At 44.4% G+C, this 23,119-nt stretch overlaps 1 protein-coding gene across 1 annotated transcript; it reads right to left on the reverse strand.

The window, feature by feature from the left end:
• Positions 1-1,770: 1,770 nt before the first annotated feature.
• On the reverse strand, positions 1,771-23,119 carry SCTR (secretin receptor). The gene is given in 13 exon segments (XM_059820316.1): positions 1,771-1,947; positions 2,972-3,013; positions 3,195-3,333; positions 3,429-3,520; positions 6,287-6,356; positions 6,897-6,957; positions 7,049-7,202; positions 9,068-9,200; positions 10,172-10,269; positions 10,571-10,674; positions 14,662-14,772; positions 18,877-19,003; positions 22,901-23,119. Coding segments are annotated over 13 exon segments (1,527 nt in total).

Here is a 23,119-nt window from a genome sequence, read left to right on the forward strand (position 1 = left end):
ACTCAAAACCATGCCTTTTCCAAAAACATAAGTTTAAAATTAATTCCTGGAAAAGCTTGCCAGTTCACTGCTTTATGTTTGACTTTTTTTCCTGGTTTTAAAGAGGTTCAACTCTCCCGCTACTGGGTGACCTGCATCAGCACGCAAAGCTGACCGGGCAGGGGAGGCCAGAGCAAACCTCCTGCCATGGTGCCCTTCCTTGCCTGGCTGCTGCCAGTGGTGCTGCTGCCTGCAGTGCTGGCTTCACCAGGGAGGATAAAGGCTGTGTGGCCTAACTGTCGGCACCGGCAGAGAAAAAAAGACATTTTTCCTGAATCTCAGGGTTTGAAACAGTGCTAATAGCACCTGCTTCTGCACAGGTAACTTAACTTTGAAAGCATCCTTTGAATTTCTCTGCATGTTTGCCTTCTAGTAAAAAGGCAGAAGTCTAGCATGATGGTTTGGTGTGAATAAAAGCTTGTTAGAGCAGTTTTGGCAGAGCAGTTGGGGAATGCCGCTCGGTCAGCATTTGACATACCATGCACGTTTTTCCAATGTCTTGTAGGTGATCAAGAGGAGGGAGAAGTGTGATAAACGCCACTTGCTTTCTGTTCAGCCATCTTTGCCCTTGAAGAAAATCAGGCAAGAATTGCCCCAACTGGGGAAATGGAGATACAAAATCAAGTAGGAGGCTTGATTGCATTTGTCGGATGAATTCTTTTTTACCTTTCCAACTCAAACCAGGGGAATTTGCTCAACAATTTTATCTTTAAGAACATAAAGCTGTAATAGAAGCTTGTATACCTTGTGACAGTGTATTGCAGTGCACAGTCTTGCAGATTTAGCTGTAAAAGAAGCTTGTATACCTTGTGACAGTGTATTGCCGTGCACAGTCTTGCAGATTTCAGCACGCTGAATGATCACAAACTGTAAAGAGATTTTTGCCAGCTGCTATGGTGTTGTTTTTCATAAGATACCTTGTACTGTCCAGTTCAATTGAGTTTTAAATGTCCTAAGGGCTTTCATTGCTTCCCTTCAAAGACTAGCAGGACAGGTCTCAAAGGTACAGACACAATAGGAAAGAGCCACCTTACTAAAGGTTACTTGGTCACCCTTGGAATATACTATAATGGCTTTTTTTACCATTACAAAAAACATACAAAATGTTAGAAGAGGCAAAGGAAGAAAACTCTCTGAACCTGCCACCAACACTGGAGCATACCTGAGCAATGGATATGAAGCTGGATAGGAAGCATTAGCTCAGCCCAGCTTTATGTCCTCAGTGTCCGTCATCCATGACCACAACAGAAAGACTTTGAATCTTGGCAAATTTTAGGGATGAATTAATTTTGCATTTCGAATCCATAAGCTGTGTTAAAGGATCACACGGACCCTTCGTTGTACAAAATTGAATGTCCTCCCAGCTTAAACAGCAGAAGAAATAGAGAACATCTAAAACTCACCAGCCTGGCTTAGCCTGGAACATGCTGGAGAGCCACATGAAAAATGAAAGGTCACATTTAAGGTAGAAATAGCAGCTGAAAAATATTGGTGTGGAAAGAAACACAAATTACTGTGGCCAGAAACCCAAGGAAGAGCATAATGTTTTGGCCCATTTTTCTTGCAAAATAACTCTAGTGCTACACAGGATATAGGTGAACAGATGTGCTTCAAGAACCGTTGATCTACAGCCAAGTCCTGCTTTTGGATACATACACAAGACTTCCAGCACGGTCCATGGGACTTAACCATGTGTATCTGAGTATGGAGGTATCCTCCAGGCGTACAGTGTTAGAGCATGCTTGATCTTTGGAGGGTTGCTCTCCAGTTCTCTGGTGGGCTCGACCTCACCATCTGCATCTCTTGAGTTAAGCCACTTCCTCCGTTACTCGCTGAGGTGCTGAGATGCTGACGCAAGTGTTTGCTTAAATGCCACTGCCTCCATTTTCTCTGAACTTCCAGCTGAACCTAGGTAGAAAGGTCACAAAATACTTAGTTCAGCTAGTTTATCTTGGAGCCCTGAATTGTGGAGAGCAGTATAACAGGAAAAGGAGAGCGGGTTACCTTTGCCAAGGTTTGGATTTATTTATTTAACCCCCATTTAAGGGGTTAGGGTAGGGCCTGTTTCTTGTCACTTCTAGTGGTACTGTTGTTGCAGCCACACAGTTTTCTGTTAACCTGGTTTTCTGTTTAATTGCAGGTGAAACTGTTCACAGAGTTTAGCTGGCCTTAGTAAGTGTTTGGTTTAGATTTTTCCAAGATTTTTATTTTAGTTATAAAAACAGGTCATTTTGGCACTCTAAGGTAAAAAAACGCAGATTTTCTTTTCAAAACAACTTTTTCTGAACCCTGTTAAAGGATCAGTTAAAGTATTTCAAACCTCTCCTCCATTACAAAGTGACTTTTTCTTCCAACCTTAGACACTAATGTTTTTTTTTCCTTCCAATAACCTCAGGATCTCCCAGGTTTAGCATAATGTTTCCCCTCACCTCTACCAGCAGCAGCATTTCAGAGTGCAAGTTGTAGCCCAGAAGCCTGGCAGTTATCATATGACTACAAAGGAAACAGTCCCTCTTCCAAAAGCTTTACCTTATGAGAGTCCTAATAAACTTGGACTGGATACAGCTTTTGACAAATTCTCTCCCAAGGATCAAGCAAAGAAAACAGCATGGGATGACAGATAACAGCACTCTACGTCAGAACCAGTTGACTGTCAGTATGACCGTGTGCGGGATTGTACTCCCACCCTCCATTCCCAGACAGTAATAATGCTACCTGATTTACGAAAGGGCTGCAATAGTTGAGATGTGAAGTTTGCATCTGGCATACAATTACTTAGGCTTGCCAGGTCTAGGAGGTATTTCATGACTATCGTTAGGTAGCTAGGAAGAAAACCCTCAGACAAAAAATGTAATTCATTGGAGAACATACCCTACTGATTAATGAGGCATACTTGAGCAATAAAAAAAGAAGTTATATACACAAAACTCACCTCACCATTAAGAAAACAATAAAGTACAGCCACGACAAAGCCCTAAAAGATAAAAGAACCATGGTCACAGAATTAGAACTGCAGTTTCAGCTTTTGAATGGGGATGAGGCATCTCAAGAGAAATCAGACAGCTTGGTTTTGCCATTGGGACTCTGCTCTGTTGCAGTTATATGTTACACCTTCCCTTCTTATTTTAAAGAAATAATAGCTTGTCAAATATTACCTGGAATGATCCAAGAGCCAATTCAAAAAATAGCTGAATTTCCATTGTGCCGCTGCTTGCATCTTCAGGGAAAAAAGCAAAGATGATGTAGTGGACCCCAAAGAGAGGGATGAGGAGGAGCATTGACTTTGCAAGTCTCCTGAGAATAAAAACAGAGGGGAAAGCCAGTGCAGAAGGAGCAAGAGGAGCTTGGGTGGGCTCACGAGGCATGAAATTGCAATGTAAGGGACATACTTGTATTGGTTGAAATCACTGCTCCGTCCTTCAGGCGAACTGAGCTTCCTCATCAAGATTCTTAAAATGTTGACAAAAAGAATGAAATTAATCTGAAAAAACAGAAGGAAGAATGTGAAAAAACAGAAGGAAGGACGTGAAAATAAAAACCTAAACAACAAAACCAAATGCCCATTAACCACTTATGTAACTGCCAGGTATCAGCAGAACCAGTTTGGGGTGTTTTGGCTGAGCAGGCAGAATAGAGGGTCTGGGGCTGGCCTGCCTGTGTCCCTGTCCCCTTTCCAGTCCCTGTCCCTGCCTCTCCAGCCTGCCTGACCACAGTGGGCCCCGGTGCTGGCTGCTTTCCCCCCCGGTTTGCTGCAGCTTTAGTTACGGGGACGACCAGGGCTTATTATCTGGGCAAATCACCAAAGCAGGGAGACCAGGAGCACTGGTAGGATCCCTTCCGGCTGTGGGGTTCAGACAGCCTCTGTGCAGTCTGGCCCCACTTTGGATGCCAGCAAAGGGGCAGCACTGGAGCTACCGCTTGCTAACTGGGACTGCAAATGCCATTTGTTCCCTGCCAAAAGACAGGGCGTGGTTTGGGATGATGGAGGCAAAATGGTTAAAAGTGGGGATAGGAGGGAGTCAACACTGAAGTTCTTCCTTTTGCATTTTCCCCCTCTCCAAGAGTGGATATCAGATAAAAATGCTGATCTGCTGCTCGGTTTGGGCGAAGGTGAAGCAATGGCTGTTTTTGCTCATTTGACCCTCAGGCAAAGAGCGGGAGTCGCAGGAGAGGCAGAGCCACCCCAGCACCTCGCTCCACTCCCATGGCATCAGGGAGGACCTGAGCTTTATCTCCCATTTGAATCAGGGCTCCGACATCGCCCTTCCCTTCGCTCCTCCTGCCCCCGGCACTGCCCACCGACCCGCACCCGCAGCCCTTTTGCAACACCCTGCACCATGGCAGGCCCTTAACCCTTCCCTACGCCTGGAAACACCATCGCAGTGGTGCATCCTCTTCATGGTGGGTTTCGGAGTGGGGCTCCGAGGCGGTGGGTTTCCCTAAGAGAAGCGGGTCTACCGTAGATGGGAGAGACCCAGGATGTCCCTGGGTTACTGAAATTATTGGATGAAGAGAGAGCAACTGTGGCTGCGTGGTCTGGGCTGCTGAGGGTGTCTGAAGAGGGCTGGAAGTTTGGGGAGCTGGAGAGGGGTGAGGAAAAGAGCAGAGCTGGGAGGAACTAGGGGTGGGGAACGTGAAGGAAAGACTGAAATATTCTGGGGTTTTTTTGGGGGAAAAGGAGGTTCAGGTCTGAGGATTCTGGGGTTTTTAACCCACCAGGCCAGGCATGAGCGGTATACACTGAGCAGGACTTTTTGCTAATGAAAAACTCCTGGGGAAGGGGGGACGGTGGGATTCCTGCTGGGAGGGATTGCCCGTGGGCAACACAGCCATGAATGTTAGCCTAGGAGCACAAAGGGTTTTATCGGTGTTGATTTTCTGCCCTTTGAACTGCTAAGGACTGTGCGCTGCGCAGAATAAAGAGATTAGATCTGAATTCTGAAGAACTGGCTGTTTGTTTGTCTGTGGCTATGGGCTTGAGAAAAGCCTCTGTTAGGTAAAGAGGCAGAGTCACGCAGGCGGCTCCTGCCTTAAGTGGCCAAGCTAGATGTGATCAGAATTTCGAGGAAACTTGGAAGGGGATAGTGGGTGGCCCACAAAAGATAAATTAAGATTGTGCTTTTTCTCCTTGCAGAATGCCTGGGCCTTGTTGGCATTTAAATATTGCTGAGTGGCTCCTGGAGCATAAGGGTTGATTCATTAAGAAAAATAAATGCTGTGGCCTCATTAAGTTGACCGTGAATCACTGGTGTGGTCTTCTGCTTGTCTGTGGGGGTGAAGGATTGCTCAGTGGTAAATGGAGCAGAACTTTAACCCACCGTCTCTGCTGCTTGGGTTTCCAAGAAAGTGTGCAAGTGTTGCAGTTTGCGAGTTGCAAACACAATGGCTCCTACTGGCAACACAAAAAGCTCAACCAGCTCTTGGGTTCTCACCTGGAGTGTCAGCAGGTTACTTGAGAGTAACTAGCAGCTTGAGTTTTTCTGTACTAGGGTTTCAGATTGATCATTGCAGAGTGGTCTGCCCCAGAGCATCTCAGCTGGGCAGAACTACTATCTCCAAGAAGCAGCTCCAGCCCCTTGGCACCTAAGGCTGTGAAGGTGAGCACCAGCAAATGCTCAAACTATAGGTGTTGAGTATTATTTGTACCAAACTGTACTTTACATCGCTACTGCCTTGTACTGGGCAGGTTCACACCAAGTTGCAATGCCTATGCCTTATTTCAGTGAGCAATAACAATAATATAATTGCAGTCCACTAGCATATGGTGTGTGCAGCCTGTGAGCTGCTTTCATTGCTGAAAACAAAAGTTAATGGTCATGTAAGGCAAGTTGTTTTTGGCTTTGCTGAGAGGGGCATTGACCGGAAGACACAAAGGCGATTGTACTGAAATGTACAGCCACTTCGTTTCTCGTCTGGAGCCTTCCTTGAAACAGTCCAAAACAAGCTTCCGCAAGCCAGCCAAGTTCATATGAAATCAACAGGATGTGGAAACCTGATCTTCTTCAGGCTCTTGCTTCTTGGGAGGACACTCTAGCTTTCCTTGTGAACTTAGCTTTGGGGCATTAGTTACTGACTAAATCCTGCTGAGCAGAAGTTGCTTAAGCAGTAACTCATGTGTCACACCAGTTCAGGCACATGTCTAAGATCAGTTCATTAACACACTTCTAAAGCATGTTGAGTAGATGATCTCTGACTCCACAATATTTGAAAATACAGTTTGAATCTGCTTGTCCCAGAAAAGACTTACAAAAATAGACAAAACTACAGGGCCTCTAATGATCCACCAGGTATTGGCATTAGTGTTAATGTCCCAACACCTGTAAAAATAGAAGAGAAGGTGCAGTCAGTTATCAAAACACTGGTGTATTTTCAAAGGGGTTTAGTCTGTTTTGCACTTCAGATAGGCCCCTATTCCCCCCTTCTACAAAATTAATTTCCTGTTCTCACTTAGCTGCACAACATTTCTGACAAAACTGTCCACCTGCACAGGAAAAAAGTAGATCCTGCCCTTAAAGTACAAACACTGTTCAAAATTCTGGAAGGGAGAAGAGAAAGAAACAAAGTTTCACCAATCAGAAAATCAAATACAGATGCTGAAAACATCGTAGGCTGAATTCACACTTGAAGGCTACCTCCTACCCTTGAAAATACTCAAATGAAATCTGAGGCTCTTTCTCAGGTTGCTCAGCTGGACCTCTACTCCCGCTCACGCTAGGATCCAGGCTCCCACCACAGCAGGGCGGTGTTGGTTTGCTTGGCTGCCAGCAGTTGGGAATGAGCAGAACCCTGTGGAACAGCCTGCGTGGGGGCTGGATGCTCCCCCCAGCATGCCATCTTCCCCCCTCCACACAACTTACCCAATATTTTCATGGAGTTGCCTAGCAGTCGCCCATGCGGCCACAAACACAGTTGGGGCACCTGCGATTGGAAAAGCTAGTTACTGCTCCACAAGTGCATCCCAAAGGCAAAACAAACCCACAGTTATTCTTACTGAAAGGAGAACCAGTACCCCATCCGAGGGCGATGAACCGCCAGAGGAACTTCCTTTCCGAGAAGAAAGAAATAACCAGGAGAGTGTGGAGGTACAGTCCCTCCACCAGAAGCCAGCTGTAGTTAGACATGATGCAATACTGAAAGAAGACCATGGTGAGCTTACACCCAGCCTGAGGAAAGAGAGGATAATTAGCTTCTGCTAGGGTTTGTATCTACCTTCTAACATAAAGAGAGAACTGTAAATAAATCTTGGCAAATAGGGATTTTATAGCAATTAGGGGACTAAATGGGTGGCCTTGAGACAGGCGTTCACATGACAAGAAAACAGGACTGGCACTCGTAAATGCATTAATCAACTGCCTCACTAGCAAGAACCAAATGTGTCTTGGACACATGGCTTTAGGTTGCTGTCTCACTTAGAGGAGTTTCACTATTACTACCTAAAATATCAGTAGCACTAATATCACCTCAGAGAAGCACATGAATGTATTTGTCAGTCTTTTTTTCCTAAGAAAAAGGGTCGATAAAGACAAGTTAAAATTTTCTCAAAATGTTCGTGTTCAGCAACAAAAATCCAGCAAAACTGTGGGGGTAAAACAGAAAAAAAGCCGCCTTTTTTTTTTTTGTTTCCCTCCCTAATTCTTATCTTTTGGTTTAAAGCATTGAACATTGCCTCCAGTACTCCTCCCACCCCCAGTTTTCAAGATATTTTGCTGCCAGTAAAAAGAAATTTGAAAGGTTCTTTTTCCAGGCTCTCTGGGTGCAAACCCATATCTCACTATCAGGTCTCACACTGTAGTGTAAGTCAGCAATATTTAATGTGTTCTCGTACTTTTCCTGCCAGCCCCATCTACCAGGATCTAAAATCCATGTAAGAATCTCCACTCTGGTGGTGTATCCTGTGTTCACAGCCTGAGACAACCATGTTTAGGCATTTCTGTGTCAATGATGTGCTGAACTCCTGGTGTCTTCTGTGGCCATCTAGTCAATGCAATCAAGATGATGAGTGCAGGTACCTACTTCAGACTGACCTGGATGCCCTCTGCTCCAATACTCGTAAAAGCATCTATAGCTGGGAGGAACCACACCTGGATTTCTGAGTGTATGCTCCAGCCTGAGCTGCTTTTGTGTCCTCATGCCACTGTCACCCACGCAGAATCCCCCCAAATGGTGAAATCTTAGCCAGGAACAACCAACACGCAGGATCGAGTGACAGAGAAGGGACAGGGCATACTTTTAATCTCCCACAACCCCTCATGCTGAATGGAAAGCTAAGACAGAGATTTCCTTCCCTGCACACTAACTACTGCTGAGATCCTGCTGGCAGAAAAGGACCTGGGGGTGTTGATTGACAGCTGGCTGAAGATGAGCCAGCAGTGTGCCCAGGTGGCCAAGAAGGCCAACAGCATCCTGGCCTGTACCAGAAACAGTGTGGCTAGCAGGAGTAGGGAGGTGATCGTGCCCCTGTACTCGGTGGTGGTGAGGTCGCCCCTCAAAGACTGTGTTCAGTTTTGGGCCCCTCACTACAAGAAGGACATTGAGATGCTGGAGCGTGTCCAACAAAGAGCAACAAAGCTGGTGAAGGGTCTGGGGCACAAGTCTTATGAGGAGCAGCTGAGGGAACTGGAGAAGAGGAGGCTCAGGGGAGACCTTATTGCTCTCTACAACTACCTGAAAGGGGGTTGTAGAGAGGTGGGTGCTGGTCTCTTCTCCTGAGTGACAGGTGATAGGACAAGAGGAAATGGCCTCAAGTTTTGCCAGGGGAGGTTTAGATTGGATATTAGGAAAAACTTCACTTAAAGGGTTGTCAGACACTGGAACAGGCTGCCCAGGGAGGTGTTTGAGTCACCATCCCTGGAGGTGTTTAAAAGACGTGTGGATGATGCTTAGGGACATGGTTTAGTGGTGGACTTGGCAGTGTTAGGTTAATGGTTGGACTTGATGATCTTAAAGGTCTTTTCCAACCTAAACGATTCTATGATTCTATGATTCTATGAAACTGAGGCGTGGAACAAGCTGGAAGGCAGAGGGTTACCGTGTATGCCCCGCAGTAATTTGTGTCTTCAGAGGAAAACAAAATGGCATCCTTGATGAAGTTGGATGAGGCTCGCAAAATGAATGACGTGAAGAGATGCATGTGGACGTAGTTCCTCGTACAGCGAAGTCTTCTGTTAACAAAAAGAGAGAGAGATCCTGTGAAGTTACATTCCTAGCCAACGCGGTAGCTTGTAGCTGTAAACAGCAAATTTCAGTCCTTATTAATGCTCAACTGACAAATTAAGAATGCTGTTTTTCTGTCTGTGAAAGGAAGACTAAGGCATTTCCCAAGAGGGATATCCTAGAGAGGACCTTAAAAAGCTAAAGTCACATCTGCTCCACTCAGGTGCTAAAACAAGCTGAACGTTGCCAGAAGAGCTGCGATTTCACGCCAATATGCTTGATCTAGCCTCCCTCCCTCCTTTCTAGAGTAACATGAACCCAAGGTGTTTATCCACACCTGGGTGGATTTATTTGGTTTGCCTGCACAGTGCACTTGTGCCTGAAATGTTTTCTGTATTAAATCTCCACATAATCTGGGTCCAGAGGCCGTGCAGCCTGAAGACGAGTTTGCAAAGTAGTTGGGGTTTCTTCTGCCTGGAGGTGCCACCCTGACACTTACTGTAAGGGAAATTCATTTCACTGAATAAGCAGCAAAGTACAAATTCCAGGTTATAAGGATGCGTGAAGATAAGCTGACTGTCAGATCACTGCTGTAAACCTTCCCAGAAGTCAGTGCAGCAGCTCTTGGAGCAAAGTTTTAGCCACAGTCTCAAGTGGGGAAAAGAACAGCAGGGGGAAAGACACTGCGCCCGAGGGACACTGAAGTCATGGGAAGACCTCAGCAGGCAGGTGATGCAAACGCCAGTCTGCAAAATATGTGCAGCTACATTTTGGAAAGGACAGGAGAGCACAGCATGAGGAGCAGCTCTGACATTTTCTGAGAGACAAGACTCAGAGATCATTTTTGTCACTGATTTCTGTGAAGGTTTTCAGAAATACTTCAATTTTTAACTTGCCCTGAAAGCCAACAGAAGGATGTGTGTTGGCTGAGATGACCAGAAGTCCTGGCCAAACACAAACCAGAGATGCTTCTCCTCACCTAAAAGAGACCAGGACTGCTAAGGCTATCATCAGCGTCACGAGGGAGGTGCAGTATCCAATAGTGTACATGGTCTTCAGAGTCATGAAATAGGAACGCTGCAGGGGAACATATATTTACATCTTTATCTTTGACTGTCTGGTAGAAATCAGCCCATACCAAGAGAAAGGTGCCTCCTCCTATTTAACAAATAAATTTTATTGTAAAATCAGCTGCTGAAGTTTTACTCTGAGCAACCCATTCTGATCATTTGGAGGAAGCATTTATGCTGAAAAACACCTGTAACATTAACAATAACCCCACCTGAGTTAAATCACGACATCATTCAGTCTCCCCTAACATGTTCCTCTCCCAGGGCCCCAAAGCAGCAGATCTGTGGTCACAGGCACTCAGACTCACTCTTGCCTCATTTGTTGTGTCATTGACATTGTAGCCACAAGCGATGTCGGGTCTCGGATATGGGTCTGACCAACCCTCACTCGTACAGTTTCGGTAGATGAAACCTGTGTGGTAGCGACAAAAAAAAAGACAAAATTAGGTGTAATCATTTCCAGTTGTATCTTTGTTCTCCTTGGGGGTCAGTCACCAATGTGTGGGGTTGCTCCCAAAGCAAAGAGAGTATTTTCCCCGGGCAATGCACTCTGCATAGCTGGAGGTGAAATGCAGCTGAGCTAATTATGTTGATACTTGCCCAGTGTACTTTTGTGGGTCATAATATTGTTTGCCAACTCAGGGATGACTGTGATGGATGTGTTTTTATTAATTGCAACATAAATAATATTGTTCGGTACATCTGGTGTTTCTTGGCCAGTATTCCAAGATCAGCAAACACATTACTTTTTTGACCACAGATTCATACTCCATGCAAACCTGATATGCTCCCACCTCCTTACCATGGCTTGTCACAGCCTGAAGAGGACACAAAACTTTAGATGGTCACAGATTTTTGGTAAGTTTTAAATGAAAACTAAAAGGCCTATCCCCACAGGCAGGTCTGGGCATTATCTTACACTGTTGATTTACTTGCTTACTTGCAAATTAAAGGCTAGGATGGGATTCCCCTCACTTGAGTTAGACTTCTGAAAGCTAAATGCTTGAGTCCAACTGTGTCCCTCGTGGCTGTCGTTCGAGTCAGTGGAGAAAAAGAGGCATTTGCAGAATTCATCTCATTTTCAGACAGAGATCCGCAGAGGGCAGTTTGTCGGACCCACTTCTGCTGGGACGTCTGACTTTTAGACTCCTAAAGCTGAGTGAAATGGATACTCAGCAAGTTGCACATGGTTGAATAGGACAGGTTTGAACACATCCATATTCATGTTTGGCACTAAAGTGGAAGTGGGAAGTCCTGCCCTACACACCTTACAATCTCATTGGAAGAAAATGACCCTAGCAGGCATGTAGGTTATGCACTGAAGAGAAGAGAAACTTCTACAAAGAAGTAAAACTACTGCCCACTGTCCTAATTACATTAATCTGTCAGGTAGGAGCCACACTTTAGAAACATGGAGTGAAATCCTGGCTTTGCTGCAGTAACAGCAATACTAGCAAGGACTTAGGGAGGGCCTGAAATCAGCAGCACTTCTTAGTAGAAGCCTTGCCAGAAGGCACCATGAAAGTCTATTTTTGCCCACACATTTAGCTATGGGGACTCTAGGGCACCCAGTTCCTGCAAAACATCCCTGCAGTGTTGAAGGAACGGAGGCAGATGCATATGCAGCAGTGTTTGGCACTGGTTTATACTCTTTGGAGCCCTGGTGGGACTGTCAAGACAAAGTCAGGGCTCCTGCTACCTCTGGGCTAATTCTGGTGACCTGAGAGCATGTCTGCACTTGATTTGAACTCACCTCTGTAAAATTGCAAGGCACAGCAAACATGCCGAGATCTCCAAGCGGGAAGAGCTCTGGGTGTGCCGGGCTATTATTCTGATGCATTTATGAACATCTTGTTCCAGCTTAGCATCTTTGGAAGGGCCGGGCTTGCTTTCTAAGCCAGGTTTTCTATACCCTGCTGCAGTGCAGCAACAGGAGAGAAAACGGCTCGCCCAAACAGTTCCCCCCAACCTGCCTTGGCACCCAGCAAGGCAGTGGTATGGTGGCAAATTCTCTACTTCAGCTTCAATTATTGACACACATACTTAACACAGAGCAGAGTGTTGTGCTTGTAAACATGCCTGTAACTGGTTTTTGCCTGAGGATGTCAAAGTGGATCAGACAAGAAGAGGTGAAGTTCCATGTTGGTGTGTGCATGCAATCGCATTATATGCAAAGCATGGGAGTGCAGGGCATATTATATTGATGGACGTGAGTACAATTTTAACAATGCTACTTGCTTGTGGGTGACACACACACTGGGGGAACTGCAGCATGCCCTGCTCAGAGCAGATCCGGGGTCTGCAGTCTGTCTAACATCCGTGCTTGGTGTTTACCGGTGCCTTGGAGGCTTTTGGAGTTGCCTCGGCAAGGGGGAACACTGGCTAAAGGGATGGCCGTGGAACTGGGGCCATCTGATGTGGCCTTCTCCTCTGCCTCCGAATCCCCAGTCATCACACCTTTCCTCATTTCTTGCATGAGACACAATGTGCAGGTCTGGATGTGAACTTCAGTTATGTTACTTGGTTCCAGATTATTTTGTTTCTTTGGTCTCTTATGCAGCAAGGGGCCAGACAGTCTGAGCTGCAAATGCAAGTCTAGATGTCAGCACAAAGCTCAACAGCACAGAGACCAGGGTTTGGTCAGAGCTCAGACCTATCTGCGTCCCTTAACGTATGAGTCTTTGGTATCTGTGGCTGCCCATCTGCTTTGTAAGTGGTGAGGAGAGAAAACTTTTGCTTTTTTTTCAAGCAAACAGATCTTTGTTTTTCTTTTGCAAAATTGCTTCAAACAGGACAATGACTGTAGCAGTAATTAAAGCCATGAGTCACAAGCCAACCAAGAATGTGGCTATGAGAATGAGAATAAACTATTGCCGACTTTGACCCAAAATGCCATATGCAGAGACCGAAATAAGATGCAAATGCCAATGGACCACGTCCTGGGTTTCTGTTTTGAACACTGTCACTCTGACTACTGCTTATCAGAAGTGGTTCAGCTCTCAGCTGACAGGGCAACTAAAGTTTAAAGCTGTTAGACTATCTCCAAGATAACGCAATGCACATTTGAGATGTAATTATGACCTTTGCATGTACAAATTCCTGTTTTCCTCCCCGGTGTGAAGGCCAGAGGCAGGGAGCAGTTCCCTCTAGTGGCTGTACCAGCAGGGATTTCATTCAATGCATTTAAGGGCCGGTATCACTATGCTAAAGATTTGTGAGCACGCCAGATGGATGATTTCTTCAGCGATCTGTGTCTTTGTGTAGTTTATCCTCTGTCTTTAAACCAGATTATAGGATTCAATGGGCAGCTACTGTTTATGTGTACAGAAAGTAGCACAGTGTTTATTTCAATCTGAATGGCTCATGTCTGATTTTATTTAAAGAGCACTAAGTGCTTCTCCTCTGACTTACCTAATCTTTATTAGACAATGTAATACTTTGTCTCCCTTTCGTCCCTCCATAAAATGCTTTTTTGTAAGTACCGGACCTCACTAATCCGTGTCCTATAACCAAAGAATGTGTAACCCTCTTCTGATTTGAATCATTAACTTGCTAAAGAAAAATGCAAGCACATTTCTTGGGCATTGCTGAAAAGCAGAACTGAACAGAAAGCAGGCAGAAACTCCTACTTAATGGCTTATGGTTACTGTAGCATACTGGGAATAAATTTCACTTCATTTCTAGCAAAGAAATCCCAGAGAAAGGACAACAAATGTTGCTTGAGCTTATCTCTTTTTGGGTAAGTTGTTTGGTGAGCCATGAAACCTGAGCTCCCATGAATTTGTGCCAGTTGTGTGGAGCCTGTCACAGCCAAGGGATGAACCCCCAGTGCAGATTTCCTCTTGTTGGAGGCAAAAAAAGGATCTTTTCCCCCTACCTGGCTAGCTGTTTTGCCAAAACTTGTATGAATGTAACACTGTGTGAAGTTTTGTCCCCGTGAAGCTCAGCTGGGATCAGCCACTGGCTCTAAGAGTTATTAGAAGGTGAAAGATGGACAGAAATACATAAACACAGAGCCTGAGTGGAGAAAATGCTTTCCTTTAAGAAACCATGCTAAAAAACTGCTTTTCAGGATAGCATTTACTTCCTGCACTTTTCTCCACCTGGCTAAGAAAAATAAACACTTAAAACATCTTACTACTTTAATTCCAGGCTTTCCCACATTTAGCTTAGTGTTGGAAACTGAGCTGCTAAGTGACCATCGGTCTTTAAAAGAAGCAGGGACACAATTTCACTTCAAGTTCAAGTTTTAGGTTGGACTTGATGATCTTACAGGTCTTTTCCAACCTTAGTGATTCTGTGATTCAGACCTGACAGTGGCATCCTTGTAAATAACACATTTAAAAATAAAATAACAATAAAAAACACCTGGGCAAGAAAAGCATATTTTTAGTGTTACCTTTTTTCCCAGTCAGCATCTGGAAGAATTCAGGGCAGTGAGCATTGACAGTCTGTCCTACGGCGGATGAAGGCCAGCAGCTCATGTTATCCCACATTCCAGCACATCTGCCTGGGGGGGCAACAACAAAACACCATGCAGCATCTCCCAGTGACAAAACACCATGAAGCTTCTCCCAACAATGAAACACTATGAAACATCTCCAAGCAACAAAACACCATGCAATGTCTCCCAAGGACCAAGGCAGCTATGGGAACAAAAATGCTCAGTACTCTGAAAACCAAGCTGGATGAGACAGAGCAAGTCCTGCTGAGACCTGTTGAGACCTGGGTAGGACAGAACAGGTCCTGCTTGCTTCAAACCAGCCCCAGCAAGCTCCAGGCCCATCCCATTCTGGTCCTTGACTCCACTGGTCTCTACTAGCCAGGCAAAGAACAACTTGGGTCCTTGTGAACTTTGCATCAGGCCCTTGGCTACCCATCTGTCTTCTGGTAACTATTTAATGGCCCTGGAAAGTTGAAGGCAACCAGATGTGAATTTTTTAGCTCACTTTTGTCATTCTAAAGCTTCCACTTTGAGTCACCCTGATGTTTTCCTTACATAATGTTTTTTTGTAAACAGAAAAAGCTACAAGATGACTAGAAGTTTAAACAGCTTCAGAATGATACTGGGGAAAGGACAGAGAGGAAGAGTATCAATGTCATCCTTGTACCACCATAAATACTGCTCTGCTTGTTCATCTCTTTCATTATGCCATTATGCCATTGTGCCAAACTGACAGTGATCTCAGTCTTGCTTAGGCGCTTGAAGCTGGCATGCGTGAATTTTGGCCTGCAGTGCAGAGCGTTAATGGAGGAGACCTACAGCTGATGTCCCTTGTGCCACAGAGAAACTGCAATCCTGGTCTTTCTTATTTTGCTCTTCTCCCGAAATCATTCAGGCTGGTCCCCTTTTGCCTCCACTCACTGTCATTGGTTTTAGCAAAGCCTTGTCTATGGGTTTTGTAACATGACAGGGAAAAAAGAGGCCACTGGAGCATGCCAGGACCACCCTACACCTGGCAGGTCCTGGCGTGTGCCAAATGCCCTGCATGCTCACTGAAAGCGGAGGGGAAGAAGTGCTGAGTGTTCTTTTCAAACACTTCATGCTTTATAAGGCCAGCCTCCATTAGCCTGACAAAAATATTTACATTTCTAGGAATGTATTGATTTCCTCCTGCACAACAGTCCTAGTGCCTGGAAATTCAGAGATTTTCACAGCCAGGGCACCTCAGCACTGGTGTCCTCCCTGTGCCAATGTTTATGGCATTTGGTAACCCTTTACTTCAAAGCAATAGTTTAATGGCAAACGAAACATCACCTTGGGTGATATTTATGACGAGCCATGCTGCATTGTTTGGGTTATGGAACCTTCATGCCAACACCACTGGCATAAAGCCCCCAAATTAGACTCAGTGCACAGAAAAACCTGGCAAAATTACGATGTTGGGACAGTGTCCGCCCAGGAGGAGAAAACGAAAACCAGCCGAGCCATTCCTCCTGCAGGCGGGCTTCTTGCCATTCCTCATGGAGCAAAGCTGGTACCACCCACCCCTACCTGGCTAAAGAGCCTCCTGGCTGGAGGCAGAGCACAGCAGCACTGCCCTGACATCCCTGTGCTCTTTGTGACCTCCCTCAAATAGCAAATAGAGCATTGCCCCCGCAGCAATAGACAGTGTCACCACGACCAGAAGTCCCAGACCTCCAGGAGCTTCCCTGCCCCACTCCCTGCACCTGAAAGAATTATCCCATCTTCCCTCAAGCACAAAAAAGAGCATGACTATGACTTAGGTCACGTTAATGTAACACTTCTGCCTTTTCCAAGCTAACGGTATCACAAGGACAGAGTCCCTTTTTCCTTATACTGCAGGAGGATAAGAAACACTTACTGCTCAGGTACTTTGTGCCCGATTCCCCCACAACTAATCCTGTGTGTTTGTGCCATTTTCACAGAGATGTGGGCACCGCAGCAGAGACAGCACTGTGGAAACTTGTCCCCTGCTTTGCCCTTCTTCCTGCTTGCACCAGTCAAAGCTTCTGGAGTAGGTGCAGGAAGGATGGGGTATGGAAGGCAACCTGCACCCTGCAAAGCTGCCTTTCTCTCTCTTTGCATGAACCACCAAGGACATGCACTGAATCCCCAGAGCTTTGTTCCTCTCTTCTTCAAACTGAAGTCCCTGTATGGGATTTTCTCCACACAGACCTCAGACATGAAGATAATCAAAGGCTGGAGGTATTTTCAGATGCATTATTTCCCAGAATAAAAGCATTACTCCATAATTTGCCAAGGTAACAAACCTTCCTTGAGTAAAGACCAGCAGAAGGAAATTCCTGGGCTCTCTCTTTGGGAACCATTACTTGGGGAAAGATGTGCATCTTACCCCTGGGGTTTCACTGCCAGGAGACTTGCAGAGTTACAGAGACAGAGAGGGGCTTAGTCACTCTGGCCACTTTCAGCGTAAAGCTTTCTGCTCTGTGGGTAGCCCTGAGCCCATGGCAGTATGCCTTGTTTGATCTGACTTGTAGTCTTAAAAGAGCAGTTTTGACAGCCATTGGAAATGCTTTCTCAAAGATTTAACACAATCCTATACTTTTAACTTCTCTCTCTGTAGATTTGGGGAGAGGGGCAGAGAGGGTAGAACTACCCTGTTTAAAAATTTCCAGTAACAAAAGGCCTCAGGGCAATTTTTAAGATTTGGATCCAACTTAAAACTGGATTAAGTCTCTGCGGAGGAGCTACTATTTAACTGAGATAAAACAAGACCATCTGTAAAACGGTACTGCCTGATAATACTAGTGCTGGTCCACACCTGCATGGTCCTGTGAAGTTTAACTTGTTTGCATCTTCAGAGCTCTGGTGCACAGGAAATGCAGAGCTCAACATTAGACCCATGTCACAGGATCAAAGCAGAAAAATAGATAGGTTGTCAAACTACCCTCCTCTTCGGTGAAGGGCACCAGGGAAGGAAACAAACAATACGGACTTATTCATATCATCAAACTTCTTATACGCAATGAGACAGATCTGTATTGTGGAGTATCTGGCAACCTGCCATGAGGTACCCTGTCACTGCTACATGGGCGTAATGCCCTGAAGCTGTGCTCACACCCATCAGCCTGCAAGGCTCACAAGGATAAAACAAAGATGGAGAAAAATGCTAGGCATGCTAAGAAACCAGGCAATATACCCTCCCTCTGAGTTCTGCCCTTGGGCCAGGTCATAGTGAAACAGTTCTGTGTCTCCAACACCCTCTGCTAGAGAGGAAGGCTTTGCAACTAAGAAAAAGCCTCAACTCTTCCTCCACATGGTAGCTTATCTCTGGCCAGGACCCCCTGCACACAGACAGTACATCTCACAGGAGCTCCTTCGCCTTCCACACTGGTGAGAACCTTGCCATGTCATGGTCCACAAAAGTCACCCAGAAACAGTTCAGTCTGCGAGATGCTGTGAATGACACAAGCCCATCCATAGTGGCGATGGCTGGTCATGCACAAAAAATAGTCACATCTGTTGCCTCCAGCCAACGTACTCTGTGAGATGCTGACCCAGCTGCTGCCTGGACGAGCTAACACTCAGTTCATAGGCAAGCTTCAATTAATTGCTTGCAGTTATCTCTCTGAGACCCCTTGCACATGAATGCACTTGCTCAGCATTGAAAGAAAGCTGTCTACATGATGAGGACTCAGTACCACAAGACTTTCCCAGGCCAAAAAACTCCTTTATGTGATGATAAATCCTCCCTGAAATGCAAGAACTCTGTTACGTGACAGTTAGAGCAAAGAGGATGCAATGAGGACCTCCAGGCCATGTGATTTAAATGCTGGCTGCTGGTATTCATTGATTTTGAAGGCAAATTTAGTTAAGTAAATTTGCACTTACTGTGCTGACTTTATAAAAATACCGTTGTCCAAGATGAGAAGAATTCCAAATCCTCTGCAATTTCCAAGATTTTGTTGCTGATGTGCTCCCTAGTTGTGAGGACTGCAGTTGAGCAGCTGAGTTAGAAGGCTCCTGTGACTCTCAGAGCCTTATAACAGATCTTACCTGTTTTTCTGCTCATACAGATACATACAAGGTGCATGCCTCCTATGAGAAGGAATGTGGAGTTTTCTGATTTTAAGGCCACCCATTTCATCTGAGAGCAGTTTTCATCGTGCACATTTGTTCAACCTTTACCTGAGCTCAGGAGCGGATCCTTTTCTGGAGTTCTGTTCTTTGCCTCCAGGGAAAGAGTCTCAGCGCAGTTTTCCTCCTCCTTTTTCAGGACGCTCAGGAGGTCACAGACAGGTGGGACAGCTCTGATCTGCAAATTGCAAAAGCAGTGGAATCACTTTTCCTCTTAAAATTTACATCCCCTCAACAGGATTTACCCTTCTCGTGCTCACATTTCCCAAGCAAACCCATCAACTGATTGTGGGAAATATTTCCTTGAAATACAGTCAATTTCCTTGAAATGCAGTCAATTCTCCTAATTAAGTCTGCTTTTTTATAGTAGCAGCAGGCAAGCACAGACTGAGTTTCTGCCTTCTCCCTTCTGCTGACATTACTGTCATTGAGAAAAATGAATGTGTTATTCTGCTAAATTAAGTGCATGAGCAGGATGCTCTTCCAAAAGACTGCAGAAATGTCCAGGGCACTGCTGGAATCTCCTAGAGCAACAGAGAATTAATTACTTGCCCCTGGCAGTGTTAAACCATAGACCTGCCAGGTCATTTTCCCGGGCACCAGTGATCCAAGTATGTCCACTGGTTGCAGACCACCCAAGCCTGTTTCACTGCTATTGCTGCAGGACCCAACCTGAAAGCAGAATCTCACTCAGTTTTTGTGAGAACCTGGGTGGTAATCTGTCCTAAAGTCATTTTCTCACCTTCCCATCTTGCTGCATCCTCCTTTCTCACAAATGTTATGTTAGTCCTAACTCAATCCAGATGTAACAATTAAATGTGTAGTTTATGTTATATGTAGCTGGAACCAAAATGAATGTACAAAACAGCTACCAACCATTAAAATGGCATATATTGAAAATAACTGCAAAATGATTTGCAGGACAAGGTCCTGGTTGTTATGTCTTGCAGTAGAAAAGTACTTTTACCTTTTTTGCCAGTTTCTCTTATTTTTGACAATAGAAATACTGAACATAAGTGGGTTCCCATTATAACAAATTAGATAACTCCTCTCTCATGAACAAAACCAAAAATCTTTATAAATTCCCACTATGGAACTTACATGTGCATATATATACATATGCATATGTATATACAGACACATACTTGAAAGATTAAAAGCAAGTCATCAGGATGTATTATTTGAAAAGTATCAGATAATTTTTTTATGATGTTCTTTGTGCAGGAAAAGTTAACCCGGCAGCATGATATTGCTACTCAACCTAATCAATCTTGTAGCATTGCTGATCACTTTCAGATTAGATTTAGGAGGAAGAATGATTACTGAAAACCTTGTAATGAGAATTATTACTTTCTACAATTAAATTTTAGCCTAACAGACATCAGTGACTCTATTCCCACTCATTTCGGCTGGAAGTATTCTGGGTATTGTATTTCTAAACAAAGTTTGATCTCTTCAACGGTGTATCATGCCTCATCTAATTGGTCTGTTGTGTTTAACTTCAGCATCTTTCTTCCTTGTCTTTGTGTGTCATGAAATAAATAAACTAAAAACCATTTGGTTTTGCATAATGTAATGAATTTTCTGGAATCACACATGCAAAGAATTCAGATGAAATAAACTATCCTCTGATGCCAGGATTTCAATGCATTTCTAATCCATGTAATATCTGAAAAAAAAATTTAAAATCCATTTAATCTTTGAAAAAAATAGAAATGTCTGTCTGGAGTAACATGTCTAAAGAAATGTAATTGCATCTAGAAGTTTCAGTTGTTAGCTGAAGGTTGAATTTGATAATTTCTAAATATTGCCAGATTTTTAAAATGTGCGTTATTTATCATTCTCTATTGTTATCTATTTGATTACTGATAGTAAAGCAATTTAGTACATTTTCAGAGTTCACAAGTACAAATGTGACAGTTAAGACCTACAATATATTTCTGCTGTAGTATCTCTGTCCAAACATTGCCTTGAAAATACATTAAAAAACAATATTAGTGCTGAGCATTTGAAGTGGCCAACAGAACCAGTCTGGTTTGCGTGTGGGTCATTCAAGATACTGAACATATGTGAAAATAAATGTTAGCGATCACATTAGTAGCGATCTCAGAAACATGAGAATTGTTCACCTTAAAAAAGGCTTTACATCTTATGCGCATTGTTTTCTTTTAAGAAATACAGGTCCTAAGAAAGCTTTTGTTTTAGAAAGAGATTTAAAGCCTACGGTATTTCTTTATGGCTAGAATGAGGGTGCATGCGTTCAGCACGTTCAGCTGTGACGACCACCCTGATGATCTGATACAGCATTATTTTCTTACATAAAATGTGTTGCTCAAGCAGGAATATGGTGTAGTTAATGCCTTAAAATCACTGTTTTACCCCACCAAGTGATGTCCACCCTACTCTTCTGATCAGATACCACTGTCTGGTAATAGACACACGAGTAAGCAGATTTTAAACCCAGAGACAGCAGAGAGCCTCCGGGTGCTGTTTCAAAGACCTTGTTTTCCACAAACGCTGTCCCTCAGTTGGTCTTTGCCAACACTGGCATCCGATGGGGCAGGTTGGGTGCAAGCGGGGCCGTCGCAGGTCCGGTGCAGCTGTTTGCTGAGCGACGTGAAATCCCGTTTCCCGTGCCACAGCCAGATAACCCTGCTCTGCTACCAACTGCGCTCAGTCTCCCTCATGTTTACCGTTCGCAAGTGGGAGGAAACAGCCTACTCCTGCGCCTTGAAATTGAGGAGGAAAATGGGCTCCTCTACATGGGTTTCTTTGTCTTTTCCTAAACAGTTCACTGAAACAGCTCCCAGCTCACAGGCTGTCAGATTTGGATGAGGGGGCAAGACATCCCCATATTTTGTTTAAAGAAAATATAAGATACCAAAACCATTCCAAACAGAAATAGCTGTGATAACTAGATGTCCAGAACGGGCAGAAAGCTGCAGTTTGTGATATTGATAGCAACAGCCAACTACAGGTTTTAACCTGTGAAATGAATGGATCTAAACACTATTTAATATAAATAATACTTGCAGCCACAGAATTCACAGCCATTTAATTTGGAAGTAAGAGGGTTTAGTTTAATGAGAGGATTTAAAGGAGAACAAAAGATGCCTGGCAAAATCAAAATAGGTATTTTGAAGGATTAGAAAAAGAACAAGTGGAAGGAGATGCTCTCAGTGCCACCCTGAGCAATGACATCTATTTACAGAGCCCTTTAGATAGTATCTAAGAGTAAGAAACCAACATGACAAGAAAACCATCACAGTTACTATTTTTATTGTGGAAGACAATCAAAAGGCAAAACAGTTTGCAGATTGCATTCACTCTGCAACTGAAATGTCTAGACAGAGCTCGGGTTTTCCCAGAGTTTGAACCAAATCCCCTGCTGGGACAAATAGATTGATTTTTCCATTAGCTGCAATGAAACAGTGATTTTTTTACATTTGCTGAGAGTTTGATCCTTTCCCAACTTCTCAGACCCAGGCTGGACATATTTCAGTCTTGATTTTATATGCTTTCAAAATCTGAATAAACTGAGCAGCACCCGGAGATCACAGCCCAGGTTCAGCTGTCCTTCCCAACCGGTCTGAGTGCCCAGAGCTCAGCAGCGACAATCTGCTGCATAAATTCCCAGTAAAGTGATAAAGCTAAAAGAAAGAAACCAAACTTTGTGGGTCAAATATTGCTTTACATTCCTTCAATCTGAGTCAAGGGAAGCATTGGTAGTGGTGGACATTCCCCCTTAGGGGGTTGCTTGCTGGTCTAAATCAGCAAAGCTTCTCCAAATGGTATTAAGACCTTCCTTCATCACAGAACCTGCTATGTTTACCAAAGCAGATTAGTAACACTGCAGTATTCATATAGATGGGGAAACTGAGGCATCCAGCATCTAGCCATCTGGCCACTGTCAATTAATGCAAGAAGCGACAAAAGCAAGAATAAAATAGAAAAATCCCAGCTTATACACAGACCTTTTTAAACAAAGACACCACAACTTCATGGAATAGAGGTGCACTTACTCAGACAACATGTGATTCCATGCAATTGGGAATAAATAGCTCTGAGGACCTACCAGGACCGTTGGAATCCAGAAGATGATCACCCAGATGGTCCACATAGTCAATCACAGTCTGTTTCCTTCATCCCTTGTGCATCAGAGGTCACCGGGCTGTCTGTATGCTCTCCAGTGTGGCTCCTTAGCTCCTTTCACTTCATCCCTTTCCCTCCTCACTTTTTTTCCTTCCCAGCTTTGGCCAATGTTTCTCTCCAGCTGCTGAGCCCTAGAAAGCAT

This window comes from Gavia stellata, chromosome 8 (genome assembly GCF_030936135.1).
Source record: "Gavia stellata isolate bGavSte3 chromosome 8, bGavSte3.hap2, whole genome shotgun sequence".
Classification (NCBI taxonomy): Eukaryota; Metazoa; Chordata; class Aves; order Gaviiformes; family Gaviidae; genus Gavia; species Gavia stellata.